This window comes from Petromyzon marinus, chromosome 37, assembly GCF_048934315.1.
Source record: "Petromyzon marinus isolate PM22_M1 ecotype Great Lakes invasive population chromosome 37, UKy_Petmar_22M1.pri1.0, whole genome shotgun sequence".
NCBI lineage: Eukaryota > Metazoa > Chordata > Hyperoartia > Petromyzontiformes > Petromyzontidae > Petromyzon > Petromyzon marinus.
The window spans coordinates 17,631,513-17,650,549 of NC_133703.1; the positions used below are offsets into that span (position 1 = coordinate 17,631,513).

The 19,037-nt window shown below is 57.4% G+C and overlaps 1 protein-coding gene across 1 annotated transcript; it reads right to left on the reverse strand.

Annotated features, from left to right (window-relative positions):
* Positions 1–12,572: 12,572 nt before the first annotated feature.
* LOC116949525 (uncharacterized) lies at positions 12,573–18,892 on the reverse strand. Its single transcript, XM_032966930.2, has one exon. It carries the CDS (start codon positions 18,638–18,640, stop codon positions 16,073–16,075), a length of 2,568 nt encoding a protein of 855 aa, XP_032822821.2. The 5' UTR covers positions 18,641–18,892; the 3' UTR covers positions 12,573–16,072.
* Positions 18,893–19,037: the final 145 nt, after the last annotated feature.

Genomic DNA, 19,037 nt, shown 5'->3' on the forward strand with positions numbered 1-19,037 from the left:
CAACTATTCGCAACATCCACCGCTGGCGACTCAAGAGTCCAGTGGTTTAATATTTGCCTTGAATAGAGCGGCCGTGGCTGCGGCCATCACCCAAACCCGTTTAGTGCAATGGGTTTCTATTTAGGTTATGTAAAGTAGGGTTGGAGCGGTGGCGCAGCGGTTAGCGCATCGTGCTTGTGTGAGCGCGGCGAGCCGAGTTCGATTCCGGCCCACGGCTAACGTCAGCGGTGAGTGCCGATAGCCGGCAGCCAAACCGTGAAATTCATCATCGATTATTCGTCGATTACTATGAACGCATTATTTAAATGTGAGCCGAAGCTGGGACATCTGATGACCTAAGTGACCGATCGCTTTACCGATTCTCGGTTCCATTGCTCGACTTAACCTGACAATAAAACGGATATAGTTGTGGGGGGCCGCTGGACGGGAGGTAACGGGCGGGGCGTGGCTTGCTAGGTTGGTGGACGGTTGCGGGGGGGGGGTGGGTTTCCCACCTTCAGGAGGAAGGATCTGTGAGCGGGCGTCATTTTTGAAAATATCTCCGCCAGTAATCGCCAGCAGCACCAGGAAGTCGATTGTCGTTTCTAAATCGGGCTCAAATGAGACAGCGGTGCATTGGGTAGAACTGACGCTGTCCCCGCGCCCGCCTTTGTCTCTCTGATTTGGCGATGCTGATCCGCGAGCAACCCCCCCCCCCCTGTCCGGCTCGCCCCCCCCCCCCCCCGGGGTATGCTGAGAATAGTGGCCATGCCATCCCATTCCTGGGCTGCCTAGCATTTCTCCCGGAGCGCCACCGCAGTGCCCGGATACACGCGCAGAATTTAGCCGCCGTGCGGCCGCAGTGAGTGAGTTGGAGGCACGGGGTGTTTTTTTTTTGGCCGCGGCGCGGATGAAGTCATTAAAGCCCCTGGCCGCAACGCGGAGGGGGGCGGCTCCACCGCAAAGTTGCGCGTGCGATCGGTTGCGTGTGCGACCAGTTGCGTGTGCGACCAGTAATTGCAACGACCAAACTGTTTTGTTGTTGTTGTTTGTGGGACATCAAATGAGTTTTTTTTTTAAACGGATGGAAATCGCGATCCCAGAATTTCCAACTAGCATCCGGACAGGGCCCGAGTCATCTCAACGCGATCCAAATCCGAGACGCGCGCTTGGGAACCATGCAACCCTGTTTTGTACACATCCCATCAGCCCACATATCTCCTTCACACATCGAACACCGCCAGCCTTAAGAGTAATGCCTGGTGCGGAGTGTCGCCCGGGGCGACAGTAGTGGCCGGCCTTCATCGGCGCTCGCGAACCGCACTTGCCCCAACAACTTGTGCGAGGCTATGTGGGGGATCTTTGTCGTTGTAACATCGCAGACCGACGTGGAAGGAAACTGTCTTGGCCAATGAGGAACGTGGCGTGTCCGTCGAGTCATAGCCGCCTTCCTCTGAAACGAAGAACCAAACCCCTGCAGGTTGCAACACAAAAGACAAAAAAAAGATCCCCTCCATGTAGCCTTTAGCACAACTGTTGAGGTCGACCCGAGTTCCATTCCAGCTCGCGGTTACCAACACCGGTGGCGATGATCGTAAGCGGTCCTGGGTCATCCGCTAAGTCAATTCAGGCCCAAAAAAATGGTGCGATGTGTAAATGACATCGCCACTCGGGAAACAAAGGCGGCCGAACGTGGTGCTAGTTCATCCACGCCCTCGTGTGTGCCGTGCCGGTCTTCGTGTTGAGGCTATCCCGGGGGATCTTTGTCTTTGTGCGTGTCCTCCGAGTCTCTTGCCAGATTTGTGAGACGCCCGGCGCTGGACTCGAACTCGTGTCGGGGGGGGGGGTACCCGGGTGCGGTGCCACGTGCTTGGTTTGGTCGCAAGACCTCCCGCGTCGCTCGAGGACCCAGGCTCGGGTTTCGCTGTTTATGCGAGGGCCTATGCCGGTAAAAATAGTGGCCCCGAGTCGCCACGTGGGTAAGAAGGGGGGGGGGGGGGTAGGAGGGATCTGGGACCCCTAACCGCCCCCCCTTCTTCACAAGAAGGGGAACATGACTCGGCCAGAGGGGTCCTTATCTGCTATGCGAGGAGAATCAAGGGGATGTGGAGTGCGGGCGAGGATTCATTGAATTGCAGAGAGGGCCCCCATGGGATTCCTTTATTTCACACTCCCCCCCCCTCTACCGCCTCCCAAAGAGGTGAGTGCTCTATGGAGGGGTGAGTGCTCCATGGAGGGGTGAGTGCTCTATGGAGGGGGTGAGTGCTCTATAGAGGGGTGAGTGCTCCATGCAGGGGGTGAGTGCTCCATGGAGGGGGTGAGTGCTCCATGCAGGGGGTGAGTGCTCCATGGAGGGGGTGAGTGCTCCATGCAGGGGTTGAGTGCTCCATGCAGGGGGTGAGTGAGTGCTCTATGGAGGGGTGAGTGCTCCATGCAGGGGGTGAGTGCTCCATGGAGGGGGTGAGTGCTCCATGGAGGGGGTGAGTGCTCCATGGAGGGGGTGAGTGCTCCATGCAGGGGGTGAGTGCTCCATGCAGGGGGTGAGTGCTCCATGCAGGGGGTGAGTGCTCCATGGAGGGGTGAGTACTCCATGCAGGGGGTGAGTGCTCCATGCAGGGGGTGAGTGCTCCATGCAGGGGGTGAGTGCTCTATAGAGGGGTGAGTGCTCCATGCAGGGGGTGAGTGCTCTATGGAGGGGGTGAGTGCTCCATGGAGGGGGTGAGTGCTCCATGGAGGGGGTGAGTGCTCCATGGAGGGGGTGAGTGAGTGCTCTATAGAGGGGTGAGTGCTCTATGGAGGGGTGAGTGCTCCATGGAGGGGTGAGTGCTCTATAGAGGGGTGAGTGCTCTATGGAGGGGTGAGTGCTCTATGGAGGGGGTGAGTGCTCCATGGAGGGGGTGAGTGCTCTATGGAGGGGGTGAGTGCTCTATGGAGGGGTGAGTGCTCCATGCAGGGGTGAGTGCTCCATGCAGGGGGTGAGTGCTCCATGGAGGGGGTGAGTGCTCCATGCAGGGGTTGAGTGCTCTATGGAGGGGTGAGTGCTCTATGGAGGGGGTGAGTGCTCCATGGAGGGGTGAGTGCTCCATGGAGGGGGTGAGTGAGTGCTCCATGGAGGGGGTGAGTGCTCTATGGAGGGGGTGAGTGCTCTATGGAGGGGGTGAGTGCTCTATGGAGGGGGTGAGTGCTCTTAGTTTCTCCATGGGGTCGCTTCACCCGCACCGCCGCTATGCCGTGTACCACATTCTTGGTCTCAAAACAGCGGCGCATTAATGCGCCTCGCCCCCCTCCCCCCCAGCCTCATTCCCCCGTGCCCCCCAGAGACTTTGATACAGCGCGCGGGAATGCGCACAATGTGTCTTTATTTAGAAAAAATACCATTAGAATACCATCAGAATACCATTAGAATACCATCAGAATACCATCAAAAGACCATCAGAATACCATTAAAATACCATAAAAATACCATCAGAATACCATGAAAATACCATGAGAATATCAATAGAATACCATCAGAATACCAATAGAATACCAAAAGAATACCATCAAAAGGCCATCACAATACCAATAGAATACCATTAAAATACCATCAGAATACCATAAAAATACGATCAGCATGTCGTCAAAATACCAATATAATATCAGAATACCAATAGAATACCATCAGAATACCATCAGAATACCTGACCTGCTCCAGAAGCTTGTGCCGGGCGGATTCCATCTGCCGCGGGCCCACCCAACCTGAGTTCGATTTCCAGCGCCGGTCCCCCCTGGCCCCCAGCTCAACACAGAGCTCCGTGCCGGCGAAGGCCTCATTGTGTGCATGCGTCGGGGAGCGGTGGCGCAGCGGTTAGCGCGCCGCGCGACGAACGCGGCAAGAGATCCGAGTTTTAATCCCGCTCACGGCCACCAGCACCGGTGACGATCATCTGAACCGGTCCATGGGCCTCCCCTGGGTCGACTCAGCCTCAAACGAGTACCTGTCTGGGTGTGTGAACATCGCCACTCGGGTGACAACAAATGCGGCCGGGCGTGGTTGCTGACCACCCACCCGGTCGTGTGCGGTGTCGGCCTTCATCTTGCACTGCTGCTCACTAACAGCACTTGCCCCAACAGTCTGTCAAGGCTAAAGGGGGGAGGGACATCTTTATCTTTGTGTACAGGTGGTGGAGGGGCGGGTCGGGCAGGGGGCTGACAGGGCGACAGCAGACCGAGCCGCGGTGCAAGACGGTCGCTCGAAGCTGCGTCCTAGCTCTGCGCAATCAATAATAATAATACATCCATAATAGAGGTTTTTTGGGAGTTATATCGCGTAAATATATAAATGTCTCGTTAAACCCGCCACCACCCGACACAGCCAACCAGTAAGGGTTGTCACGTAAACAGAACGCGGCCAATTCGTCGCTAGTACAGCACACCGGTTGTGTGTTAAAGAACCAAGCCACAACATTCACAATCTGAGTACGACGTTTCGCCAGTAAATTACAACCAGCTTCATCAGGCGACAGCCAGTCGACCCACGGCCGCGCTGGTCGGGTTGGCCGAACGTTGTTGGCAGCTCAACGACGGGGAGCCCTCGTCAACGCCAGCGCCAGCGCCGTGTGATAGCAACTCGCCGTGTGATACCAACTCGCCGTGTGATACCAACTCGCCGTGTGATACCAACTCGCCGTGTGATACCAACTCGCCGTGCACTGCTGCTGCTGGAGGAGGCATTCTGGGTGACTACCCCACGCGCGCCTCCCCCCTTTCGACGAGGATCGCAACCGCGTGGCTCGAGCAGGCCGAGTTCACAATCCCGGTTTGTGGCGAGTTGACCGGGCCAATCATCACCGTCCCTCCGGCGGTCGATACAATCGCGACCACTCGGTGGGGGAAGGCAACGTCCGCTGCCGCTGCGGGTGGAGTCGCTCCCAGCCATAGGAATGTGTAAATTCCATCGCGAGCTCGGGGGGTAGCGGGTTTTTGTTTGTTTGTTTGACGCAACCGAGAGACGGGACTATGGCCTGTGCTCGCGGCCCTTCTGTCCGCGAGTCATCTCTGGGACGTCACAGCCGACGTTAGTCGGCGAAATCCGCTGTGTAGGCAACAGTTGATGGGATCGGCACGCCGCGGTGCCCTCTCCATGTATAGAGGCTGCGCGCAACCCGGACCGGTTACGGGGTTCGGGTTCGACTCCCGGGTTGGCTCGTGTAAAGCCCAGCCCCGATGGTTGACTAACCCACTGGCTGGCTAGTGGCCACCGGACTGACTAGTCCACTGACCAGCTGGTTGAGTGGTGTGTTCACGAACTAGGCGACTAGTTGACTGGCTGGTGCGTCATAGGTCGTACGCTGAGTAAATGACTGAATATAACGGACTATCTGGCTGGCACACTTACTTAACTGGTTGGCTTGTACACTGACGAGCTGGTTAGCAAACTGTTCCGTTAACTAATAAGCTAGCAAACTGTTCAGTTAACTAATAAGCTAGCTCACCCGTACACTGGCTAGCTAACTGACTGATATATTGACTGACTGGCTGGAACATTGACTAATTGCCTGACACACTGACTGACCGGCAGACTGGCATACACACTAATTGCCTGACACGCAAACTGGCTGGATGATTCGACTGGTACAGGGACTATGCACATGTAGTGTATAGTTTGCACTAACGAGCTGTATGTCTGCTGGCTGATGATCACGCAGTGAATGCGTTGTCGCTGACGTAGTGCGTAAAGGTGGGGTAAAATGTGGGTAGCCGTACCCACAGCTCTGCCAGCGAATCTAGAATTAGAAACGAGCTCCCTCCAAGAGGCGATGGGCTGAGGGTGGCATTCGCATGCGCTGGCGTAGGCAACCATATACAGCACACACAGTCGGGGCATGCATGCCCCCCAATTAAGCAACCGTGTCCCCCTCCCCCTGCCGTGTGCCCCCCCCCCCCCCATTCAGAGGCAGCTACCGCGGGTTAGGGGAGGGGGTGCTCGCTCTATTTCCAGTTAATAAGCCAAATTGCCATCAATTGGACACTCGTGGCCAAACGTATATCATTGTGGCAGGACCCTCCTGAAAAGAAGGAAGTCTCGCTGAGGAATTCGCTAGAGTAGGAACATTGGGAGTGTTGTTGTTGTTGTCACATTGTGGGGCGGCGCTGCAAGCGAGCGTGGAGTCGAGCCGCCCGAGTTCGATACCCGGTCAGAGCCCAGCAAGAGCGGTGAGTGATTGTCCGAACCGGTAACCCCCCCCCCCCTCCGGACGCCCGTTTCCCACACCGCCTTCGCCAACCCCGCACAGACGAGCGTCGCCACGTACGGACAAACAACCCCCTGAGGACTGACACGGCGCGGGGAGAGGTCTGCATCCGTCCAGCAGTGGATAGGCAGAGGCAGTGCCGGATTATCCTCGTAGCAAAAGTAGCGACATAATGCTACGGGCCCCGCACTTTCAATGGGCCCCGCACTAAATGCTTTCAAGATATTAATTCCGGTTCAGTGATTCTGCACTTGCTCTATTACTATAGTACTATACTGCCTTCAACTTTTATGAACGACTGGGTGTTTAAGGTTAGCGATTTGTCTTATCTGTCTGTATAGCAAATGTAAAAATACGATTTCTTTACTATGCAAGTAAAAATTTTGTTTTAATATTTACGTATTTTGTTTTTAATTTAGGGCCCCTTCATAACATATGCTACAGGCCCCACACTAGCTTAATCCGACACTGGGCAGAGGGTTGGACGGGGCGGTACATCGGTGATGTGGCGCGTGGTCATAGGTTCCTAGAATGGCCACCGAGGTTGCCTGCACTCTGTAAGCAAAGATCATGCATTCCTTGATGGAGTATGTGACACTGCCACCCTCCCTCCCTCGCGCTCTCCCCCCCACCATCACCATGTCCCTGTGCCAGGCTTGGATCCTAAGTCGTGATGCGCCCACACGGGGGAGGAGGGACGAGGGTCTGGATGATTGGGATGCGCGCAAGTACCACGTGCTTTTTACTGTCCTGACTGTACGGAGCTGTGTGGCGCAGTGCTGCAGCCGGAGCAAAGTTGACTGCCAGCCAGTATGTCAGCTATTGAGCTGGCCAGTCCATGTGGCATTCAACCCCTGTGTCATGTCCCAGTCACAGAACCCATATGTCATCCTGCCCATGTGCCAGCCAGTCCACATGCCAGCCAGTCCACGTGTCGGCCAGCCTATATTTCATGTGCTGGCCAGACTTCTTGGTTCTTTCGGTAAAGTCACGTAGAAGGGAAATACTAAAATAATACAAATAAAACAATAAAAAAAGAACCAAGAATATGAATCCCTGCAGTCACGAAAGCTTTAAATCGAAGTTTAAGTGTCACATGTTAGCCAGCTAAACCACGTGTCAGCCAGCCATGTGATTCCGTCATGTATTATCCAGCCAATTTGCCAGCCATCCAGCCCATGTGATGCAAGCCATCCAGCCCAGTTGCCATCCAGCCCAGTTGCCATCCATCCAGCCCAGGTTCCAGCCCCGCCTATTTGTCATTCAGCCAGACAGCCAGGATCTCACGAGCGATTGCATTACTTGGCGGGGAGTGGGAGACAGCGGTGCGTAACGTAAGACGCGTTATAAAGTTTCTTCTTCTTATAATTGCGCCTGGGCACTGCGACTCTACCCCCTGCAGTGCAATTAGCGGGGGAGGCGGGGGATTGGGGGGGCTGGGGAGTGGGGGGGGCTGGGGAGTGGGGGGAGGGGTGCAATATCGAGTGAGCGAGGGGGAGGGAGTCACGCGTTCTGCCCCCGCGGTCTCGCCTCGCTTCTCAGTCGCCGGGTTTTTAATAGAGGAGGAGGAGGGAGGAGGCAGGCGGCTCTGGGTGGCTCAGAGGTCAGAGACCGCTGAGCCAGCACCGCTGACCGTCTGGGTTCGAATCCGGCTCTCACATTTAGCCGGGTTTCCGAGCGGAGCGAGTTGATTGGTGGTCTCAGCCCAGTCGCGGGTGAATTTAGAAATTCGTAGGCTAATATACTGTACACGGAGACCCATAACAACAACAAACAAACAACAAGAACTGCCGTTCGCCACTAAGTGGCGGAACGTCATCACGGCGCTTGTGCCAGGCTAGGTGCACCTTGAGGCCGTCACGTTAAGTGGCGAAGGCTCGCCCCTGGCAAGAGGTCACCGGATATAGCCAAGTGTTATGGGCCGACTTCCACGTCCGACCGCCTTTGTCTCCCTCGTTTACACACCCCACCAGCTACTCATTTGAGGCAGAGTTGACCTAGGGGAGGCCTAGGACCGGTTCAGATATTCGTCACTGGTGTTGACCCTAAGCTGGAACCGAACTTGGTACGCCGGGTTCGTAGCGCAGCGCGCTAACCACTGCACTGTCGCTCCCCACACACACACGCAGGACACACACAGGACACACACACACACAGGACACACACAGGACACACACAGGACACACAGGACACACACACAGGACACACACACAGGACACACACACACAGGACACACACACACACACAGGACACACACACAGGACACACACAGGACACACACACAGGACATACACAGGACACACACACAGGACACACACACAGGACACAGGACACACACACACAGGACACACACACAGGACACACACACACAGGACACACACAGGACACACACACACACAGGACACACACAGGACACACACACAGGACACACACACAGGACACACACACACACGCAGGACACACACAGGACACACACACACACAGGACACACACACAGGACACACACACAGGACACACACACACACACAGGACACACACAGGACACACACACAGGACACACACACACGCAGGACACACACACACAGGACATACACACACAGGACACACACACACACACAGGACACACACACAGGACACACACACACAGGACACACACAGGACACACACACAGGACACACACACACAGGACACACACACAGGACACACACACAGGACACACACAGGACACACACACAGGACACACACACGCAGGACACACACACAGGACACACACACACAGGATACACACACGCAGGACACACACAGGACACACACAGGACACACACACACAGGACACACACACAGGACACACACACAGGACACACACACAGGACACACACACGCAGGACACACACACAGGACATACACACACAGGACACACACACACAGGACACACACACACAGGACACACACACAGGACACACACACACAGGACATACACAGGACACACACACACAGGACACACACACTCTCGTGAGGAGCGTGGGGACCATTCGGAGGGAGTCTCGAGTGGTCCCGCTCGCGCTTGGAAGAGTTGACCTGAAGCTTTGGGTCGAGGTCTGCTCACCTCCTCCGCACTTCACTCAACCACCACCACCGCCGCACTGCAGATCGACTACTGCACACGTGAAGGTCCGCACAGATGGGTTCACCAAACCTCCTTGCTGTGCTGACATCTCGCAGGCCGCTGGATAATTTGGGAGTTTCGCAAATCTCTTTGCGAGCCACCAACCCTCGCTTGCAAAGCGCCGTGGATCACAGGGCGCGTGCCATCACGCACTGCGGTGTTCACTCACTCACCCACTCATCCACTCACTCATCCACTCACTCACCCGTACGCTCACTCACCTTCGCGCTCACTCACTCACACGCTCACTCACCTTCCCGCTCACTCACTCACTCATCCATTCACTCATCCACCCGCCTACTCACCTTCCTGCTCACTCACTCACTCATCCGCACGCTCACTCACCTTCCCGCTCACTCACCCACACGCTCACTCACCTTCCCGCTCACTCACTCACTCATCCATTCACTCATCCACCCGCCTACTCACCTTCCCGCTCACTCACTCACTCATCCACTCACTCACCCGCACGCTCACTCACCTTCCCGCTCACTCACCCACACGCTCACTCACCTTCCCGCTCACTCACTCATCCACTCACTCACCCGCACGCTCACTCACCTTCCCGCTCACTCACCCACACGCTCACTCACCTTCCCGCTCACTCACTCATCCACTCACTCATCCACCCGCTCACTCACCTGCCCGCTCACCCGCTCACTCACTCACCCACTCGCCCGCCCGCTCACTCACCCTTTCACCCTCTCACTCGATCACCACAGACGAGAGAAGCTCCCAGCCTCAGGCCCTAAGGCTGGGGGGGGGGGGGGGGTCCGAGGCCCTCCCCCCCCACTTCACCACCCGAGATTCCACCCCCACACTCCCCCGGCTGGGCTTGTGCCAACGCCGGCGGTGGCGAGGAGTGAAAGTGGAGACGTGGCACGCGCTGCCCGCTGGTGGGCACCGTGAGGGCACCGCCCTCTGGCAGCAGAGGCCCCGTGGCCCGGGCATCGCTCTCAGGCTGAGCTCAGAGCCACCTCCTTCCAAAGGCAAATATCCTCCGTATAGTCTTCAACGGGCTGCTGTTGGGGGCAAGTGCTGTTGGCGAGACGCGCCTATGAAGGCCGGAAAGGGCGCACGTGGTGCTGGGTGGCCAGCAACACGCCCGGCCGGCCGCCTTTGTCTCCCCGATGCCAAATGCTTACAAACTGCACCGGGTGCTCGTGTAATGAAGGTTGAGTCGACCTACGGGGGAGTCACACTCGGGTTTTGAGTCTGGTCTAGGGTTCCAGTGTCGGGACTCGGGTTAGGGATGCAGTCTGTGCCAAGGCTAACGGTTTGGTTTTTTGTCCAAACGTTAGGGTTTGAGTGGGGTCTAGGGTTTGAGTCGGGTCTAGGCGTGAAGGTTCGAGTCCGGGCTAAAGTGTGGCCTCGAGTCAGGCCCCTGACTTCTCTCAACCACTGCCCTTGGGAGTTGAGCGCTGCTGGAGATGACAGCGACGAGAGCAACAGAAAGCAACCCACACGCCGCAGCCCTCCACAATGCCGACGACACGGAACGATCGGTCACACAGACCCGTGCGTGTATAAAAGATAGAAATCACGTTCAAAGCCTGGAGTGTACTCGGTATAAAAAATATATATAACAATACAAAATCTTGATTACAATGGACGTTAACAGAGCCACGAGGTGCAGGGTCGATGCGACGCGCGTGATCCACCACCAACCCTCTTCTTCCACAGCGCCGGGGACGGCTCCAGCACGCGACGTTACACACCGCCATCGCCTCCTTCCATCTGCCAGATCCCACAGGCGTCGTTGCACAGTCGACAACCTTCGCTTACGAGGTTCCGGTCTACACGGTTCATCATCACCACCACCCACCCATGGTCTATCCACTGCTAGACGATGGCCTCCACCGAGCCGCCGCCGCGATGTTCACGAGCCACTGACTCCCCCGTCTCAAGACGTCCTCTCATCGCCCGACTCCGTCATCCCCTCTAACAGGGCAATAAATACCGCGCGCGCGCGTGTGTGTGTGCGTCGTACGCCGATTATAAAAAAATATATATGTAAAATACACGTACATCTAAACCGCATGTAACTTACACGAACACTGTGCTGGGTACGTGCACGGACAGGAGGAGGCTTTAACGGAAGCGACCGTGACTGGCGCGAGGGGTAGCCGAGCGAGTCGCTCCCCGCGGGGCTCCCCCCGTGGGGAGCGAGCGGCGTTCCGACTCCGCGCCACGGCGGCTCGAGACAGCGTGGCGGTGGCGAGCGCGGATCCTCGTGGCAGCTATAGTCGCCTTCACCTTCTCGCTGTCTCTCGCGCTGTCTCTCTCTGTCTCTCTATGTCTCTCTCTCTGTCTCTCTGTGTCTCTCGCTCTCTCTGTCTCTCTCTGTCTCTCGCTCTCTGTCTCGCTCTCTGTCTCTCTCTCTGTCTCTCTCGCTCTCTGTCTCTCTCTGTCTCTCTGTGTGTCTCTCGCTCTCTGCCTCTCTCACTCTCTGTCTCTCTCTTTTTTTTTCAACGTAAAAATTACAACTTTATTGTATAAACAAGGGAATATTTACGTTACGTACAAACAATCCTTGCTGCATCTAAACAATTGCATCAATGTATTATTTTCCAAGAATATTATGAAACTGTCTATGAACGCTTGACATCATAAACATGAAGAGCTTATGGACAGCTATACTCTGTCTCTCTCACTCTCTCTGTCTCTGTATCTCTGTCTCTCTCTGTGTCTCTCGCTCTCTGTCTGTCTCTCTCTGTGTCTCTCACTCTCTATCTCTCTCTCTGTCTCTCTCTGTCTCTCGTTCTCTGTCTCTCTCTCTGTGTCTCTCGCTCTCTGTCTCTCTCTGTGTCTCTCGCTCTCTGTCTCTCTCACTCTCTGTCTCTCGCTGTCTCTCCAATCGGGATCAAGCCTTCCGTAAGTCACACGACTTCTGCTTGGTCACCCCCCCCACCCCCCACTCGGAATCCCTACACCTCTCATCGATCTATTTATAAATCAGCTCAAGCCTCCCGTAAGTCACGCGACTTTTGCATGGTCACCCCCCCCCCCCCACTCTGAATCCCTACCCCTCTCATCTACATATCTTTGATATCTTTGAATCAGCTCAAGCTTTCCCGTATCACGTGACTTGTGTGTAGCCCCCCCCCACTCTGAATCCATCCCCTCTCCCCGCCCCCTGTAAAAACAGACGCTGCTCCTACGCGCAGCTCTCTTCTGCTCGCTCCTTACATCTCTCTCTCTTCCCACCCCTCCCGTCCCTCGACATCTTGGCCCAGTCACTCGCTTCTCTCCCTCCTGCTCCCTTTTCTGCTCCCCCTTCCTGCACCACCGCTCCCCCTCCTCCTCCTCTCTCCCTGCTGCTGCTGCTCATCCTGGAGCTGTGTTCTGCTCCTCCTTTTTGTCCGTCCCGGCCACCACTCCCCCCCCACACCCCGCTCCTCTCTCCTCTTCCCATTCATTCGCCCATCCTTAACTCCCCTTCCCGTGTCGTGTGGCACCGTGACAAATATTGATCGTAAATTGATTAAAAAACCATTAAAATTCAACCAGAAGTTTTCCTGGAGCCTTAACCAGGGATTAAAGTATCTCTCCGTATTTTCTGGAACGCTGCGAGGCTGACCTTGGAGTAGGGATCATATTATCGGCGTAAGGCACTACCACTGGAGTACAAGGTACGGCTGTCCACAATCATCCTGCATTGTTGTACCCAGCAGTGCAAACAATGGGGTCCAGTTTCTCAAATGCCCCCCCCCCGCCAACGTCTCTCTCCACCCAGCAGTAAAAAACTTCAATCGCGTGTGCTGGGTGAAGTGTGAGTATGCTGACACCTCTTCCGACAACTAACAGCGTGGAGGAGTGGCGCATGCTCTGTATCCCTATAACCCTACCCTATAACACTGTATCTAGCCCTATAACCATGTAACCCTATAACCGTGTTGAGGACGACACGAGGCGACGTGGGTGTGTGTGTGTGTGGTTGTGTTTTTGGCTGTGTGTATGTGGGTGTGTGTGTGGTTGTGTGTGGGTGTGTGTGGTTGTGGGTGGGTGTGTGTGGATATGTGTGTGTGTGTGGTGTGCCGATGCAGCAGTGTTCCGGCACGAGCTGTCCCAGCTGCGATTGAGAGCCGAGTCTCGAGACTCGGGAGGGTCCCCGCTACACTGGAATGTTTGTAAACGTCCTCACGTCATGATCCAATAACCAAACTCCAGTCCTGCTCCATTAACCAAACTCCAGTCCTGATCCAATAACCAAACTCCAGTCCTGCTCCAATAACCAAACTCCAGTCCTGATCCAAGAACCAAACTCTAGTCCTGATCCAATAACCAAACTCTAGTCCTGCTCCAATAACCAAACTCCAGTCCTGATCCAATAACCAAACTCTAGTCCTGATCCAATAACCAAACTCCAGTCCTGTACCAATAACCAAACTCCAGTCCTGCTCCAATAACCAAACTCCAGTCCTGATCCAATAACCAAACTCCAGTCCTGCTCCAATAACCAAACTCCAGTCCTGATCCAATAACCAAACTCCAGTCCTGCTCCATTAACCAAACTCCAGTCGTGATCCAATAATCAAACTCCAGTCCTGATCCAATAACCAAACTCCAGTCCTGATCCAATAACCAAACTCCAGTCCTGCTCCAATAACCAAACTCCAGTCCTGATCCAATAACCAAACTCCAGTCCTGATCCAATAACCAAACTCCAGTCCTGATCCAATAACCAAACTCCAGTCCTGATCCAATAACCAAACTCCAGTCCTGATCCAATAACCAAACTCCAGTCCTGCTCCAATAACCAAACTCCAGTCCTGCACCAATAACCAAACTCCAATCCTGATCCAATAACCAAACTCCAGTCCTGCACCAATAACCATACTCCAGTCCTGATCCAATAACCAAACTGCAGTCCTGATCCAATAACCAAACTCCAGTCCTGATCCAATAACCAAACTCCAGTCCTGATCCAATAACCAAACTCCAGTCCTGCTCCAATAACCAAACTCCAGTCCTGCACCAATAACCAAACTCCAATCCTGATCCAATAACCAAACTCCAGTCCTGCACCAATAACCAAACTCCAGTCCTGATCCAATAACCAAACTGCAGTCCTGATCCAATAACCAAACTCCAGTCCTGATCCAATAACCAAACTCCAGTCCTGATCCAATAACCAAACTCCAGTCCTGATCCAATAACCAAACTCCAGTCCTGCTCCAATAACCAAACTCCAGTCCTGCACCAATAACCAAACTCTAGTCCTGATCCAATAACCAAACTCTAGTCCTGCTCCAATAACCAAACTCCAGTCCTGATCCAATAACCAAACTCCAGTCCTGATCCAATAACCAAACTCCAGTCCTGATCCAATAACCAAACTCTAGTCCTGATCCAATAACCAAACTTCAGTCCTGTACCAATAACCAAACTCTAGTCCTGCTCCAATAACCAAACTCCAGTCCTGATCCAATAACCAAACTCCAGTCCTGCTCCAATAACCAAACTCCAGTCCTGATCCAATAACCAAACTCCAGTCCTGCTCTATTAACCAAACTCCAGTCGTGATCCAATAATCAAACTCCAGTCCTGATCCAATAACCAAACTCCAGTCCTGATCCAATAACCAAACTCCAGTCCTGCTCCAATAACCAAACTCCAGTCCTGATCCAATAACCAAACTCCAGTTCTGATCCAATAACCAAACTCCAGTCCTGATCCAATAACCAAACTCCAGTCCTGCTCCAATAACCAAACTCCAGTCCTGCTCTAATAACCAAACTCCAGTCCTGCACCAATAACCAAACTCTAGTCCTGATCCAATAACCAAACTCCAGAACTTCACCAATCACCGGTGAATGTTCGATGGCCCGACCACGTGTTCTCAACTCAATCGAGTCGGTGGTTCTCAACGGCGACTTGGCCCAGCGTGGCATTCAGCTCTGTTGAGCTGGTGGTCTGGGCAAGGCCCGAGAGCCTTCTACACACGCGATGCTTTGCACGCTTCCGTGTCGCGCCTCCGGGTTGCACAAGGCACCCAGCCGCAGCGTCACACCGAACTCATCGGGCGTCGAGAGTGTGAACCCACCGTGTTTCCCACAGCAACGAGACGGCTGCATCTCGGGTTTCGCCCGCGTTAAGTCTCATCAGCGCGCCATAGCCATCGCCACCTTCTGCTGCAATGGGTCTGCCTTGTTGCGCCTTAATGCGGGGGGAGCGCCGGCTACGAAACCCGGCCACCCGAGTTCGATTCCTGCCCACGGCCACCAACACCAGTAACGCACGGCCGCCTTTGTCTCCCCAGCGGCGATGTTTACACACCGCACCCAGGCACTCGTTTAGGGCCGGGTCTATCTAGCGGAGGCCCCTAAACGGTTCAGATATTCGCCGCCGATGTTGGCCGTGAGCGCGAATCGAATTCGGGTTTTGTTTCCTGCACCTCCGCAACGCCTCCCACGTGCGCGCCTGAGTTGGTTCTCGCTACAGAACAGCACTTGCCCCAATATCCTGACATAGGTTACCCAGGACACCTTTGTCTCTCTGCATATGCGTGGCTACAGAAAAAGACAAAGATCCCCCGTATAGGCTTAACGGGCGATTGTACCCCCGACTTGTCTACACGTGGCCCGACACCACCGCTGTCCAACGCTCCGTGCTCGTACCCACATCAGCTTCCTTGGCGATCCTCTTGGTCGGTGGCCCCTGATTGGATTCCCCTGTGGTAGGGGTCCCCCTTTTATGGGGGGAGTCCCTTGGTAGGGGTCCCCTTGGTCGGGGCCACTTTGGCGGGGGGTTCTTTGGTAGCGGTCCCCTTCGTCGGGGTCACCTTGTCGGGGTGTCCGTTGGTAGGGGTCCCCTTATCAGGGGTCCCCTTGGTAGGGGTCCCCTTGGTCGGGGCCACTTTGGCGGGGGGTTCTTTGGTAGCGGTCCCCTTCGTCGGGGTCACCTTGTCGGGGTGTCCGTTGGTAGGGGTCCCCTTATCAGGGGTCCCCTTATCAGGGGCCCCCTTGGTGGAAGGTCGCTTGCGCGTCGACCCCGCGGGGCCTCTACCCGCCCCGTCCCCTGCACCTTCGCGCGGTCCCGATCTCCCAGCAAGGCAGCGCTCCGCGCGCTCCCTCGCATCCTCCCTCGCCTCGCGCTCCGCCAGAGCGCCCACGGTGTTCCAAAAGAACTCGAGCCGAGCGCTCACCCAGCGCAGCTCTCCCGGCTGCACTCCCTGCAGAAGATTCGCCTCCTGCTGCTGGTGCCGGCTTCCTCGCGTCGCTGGGCGCCGCTCCGGCTGCTGGGGACTGCGCTGCCACGCGGTGGCGGGAACAAGGGCAGCGCTGCCCAGGAACGGGTGCGGAAGCTGCCCCCGATCGAGGCAGCCCCGCAGGAAGGTCACGAGGTCTCCCAGCCTCTGCGAGAGCCACTCCTCCCCCCACGTTTCGGGAAACCCCGATTCCTGACCCCGGTGGCCCCGCGGTCTCGACGCGGCAGCGGCCCGGCAGGGCCCCGGATTGCCGCCGGGAGGCACCTCCACCGCGCCGCCGTTCGTGCCGCAGGGCCCCATGGAAGTGGATGAGCCCAGGATGAGGTGGAAGAGCGCGGCCTTGAGGTGGAAGGTGCAGAGGAGGCGCGACCACAGCGCGGCAGCCGCGGGGTCGCGGTCGCGCAGCTCGGCTCCTGTCACGTCCCTGAAGGCCTTGAGCAGCTGGAGGCACGTGATGTGGCACGGGGGGCCTCTCGCGCCGGGGTCCGAGGGGCCCTGGGGGCCCAAGCCGGGTCCGCCGAGCTCCGCGAGCCGAGCAAAGAGGCGCTGCTCGTGCGCCGGGAACAGGGCTCTCCAGGCCGGTGTGGGGCACGGGAACTCGGGGGGTGATGTCGGGGTGGAGGTGGGAGTCGGGGTTAGGGTCGCGGTTGAGGTTGATGCTTGGGTTGGAGTCAGATTCTGGGTTGGGGTCGCAGTTGAGGTGGGGGCCAGCGTCTGGGTCACTTTCGGGGTCAGGGTCTGCGTTGGCGTTAAAGTCGGCGTTACGGTTGGGGTCTCGGTTGGAGTCTGGTTCTCGGTCTGGGTAGGGATCTGAGTTGGGCTCCGTGTTGAGGTGGGGATCATGGCCGGGTTTAGGCTCGGGGTCTCACCCTCTCCCCACTGCGGGGTCAGGAACACAGCCCCAACGCCGCCGCCGTTGTCTCCGCCGTCGTCGTTGGCCGCAGCAGCGAGGGGCAGCGCGGGCAGCATCCAGACGCGCAGGGGCAGGCGGCAGCACACGAAGTCCGCGCGGGGCAGGATGCGCACAACGACGCGGCCACGGGACTCGCGCGCGCTCACAGCGAGCGCGCTCTCTGCGCCGAGCCGCGCTCGCACCGCGCCCGCCGCGCGCAGCACCGCGCCGCGGAACCACGCGTGGACGCGCTCGGGGCACAGAGCGGCCCCGGCCGGGCAACAGAAGCCCTCGGCGAGGGCCCTGCAGGCGAGCGGGGCCCGCAGCGGGCAGTGCCCGTGAGGGGTCGGGGCCCCCGCTCCGCAGCGCGCGCGGTGCGTGGACCGCGCGGCGCAGAGGGCGGGGACGCAACCCGCGGCCGCCGGAACGCGCAGGGGGATGAGGAGGTCGTACGAGTCCGGACGAACGATGGCGTGCTGCTCGTAGCCGGACCCCGCGGGCACGAAGTCCCCGCGGAGGGCGGGTCCCCAAGGGTCTCCCGCGTAGGGGTCACCCCGGTGGGAGCAGTCGGGGCGCGCCACCAACGCCACCGCGTCCAACAAGGCACGCGCGACGCGCTCCACGTGCGACTTGGCGTGCGCCACGGCGTGCGCAGAGACGCGCAGCCGCCGCCGGTGCAGGAGGACGAGGAGCGGCGAGGGGACCGGGCCGAGGGGAGCCGAGACCCCGCAGATCCCAACCCCGACGCCGATGCCCGGTGGTGTCGCCGGCTCCTGCGCGGCCGGGGTCTTCTTGTCGAGCAGCGGCGTCGCGCGCTCGCACGGAAGGGAGAGCAGCTTGTTCCGCACGTTCACCAGCATCACCGTCGTGGCCATCATCAGCAGCGGCAGCAGCAGTAAGAGGGCGAGGAGCGGCCGGTCAGACAGGAAAGGCAGGGCGTGGAGCAATGCGGTGGAGAGAGAATGCCGCTGCTGCTGCTGCTCGTGCCGCTGCTCATGCTGTTGCTGCTGCTGCTGCTGCGGAGGAGGAGGAGGTGGCGAGGGGTCGGGACTCCCCGCTGCCCGCGGCTCGAGCGCGCTCAGGTAGAAGGTGCAGCAGAGAGCCGTGGCCACGCACAGCGCAGCGGAGGCCTCCCGGGGCAATCCCAGGGGCAAGGCCATGATGGCCGCGTTGGTCCTGGGGCCGGGACGCGGGCCCTGACCCTCCGCGAGGCCGCGATGGAGGAGGATGAGGCGGAGGCACCGGGAGGGGTAAGGCGCATTGTCCTTTGGAGGCTTCCCGGTCGAGTCTGGGATCGTGGCGGGCGTTGCCCTCTTGATCCGCGGCCTCTCTTCCTCCCGGTCGCTCTTTCTCTTCCTCCTCCTCCCCCGCCCGCCTTTGTCTCTCTCTCTCCCTCCTCCGGCTCCGCAGGCTCAGCCTCTTCCGTTGCGAGGCGCCGTTACGCAGCGGAACTGGAGGGGGACTCCGAGGGGGGGGGGATTAGACGCGGGGGAAACGTGGAGTTGGAGCAAAACGGGAACTGAGCGGAGTGTGGGAGTTTGGCAATGTGACGAGCGT

Bases quoted from the DNA above. Each gene is read 5' to 3' on its own strand.
- LOC116949525 (XM_032966930.2), bottom strand. From the start codon at position 18,640: ATGGCCTTGCCCCTGGGATTGCCCCGGGAGGCCTCCGCTGCGCTGTGC.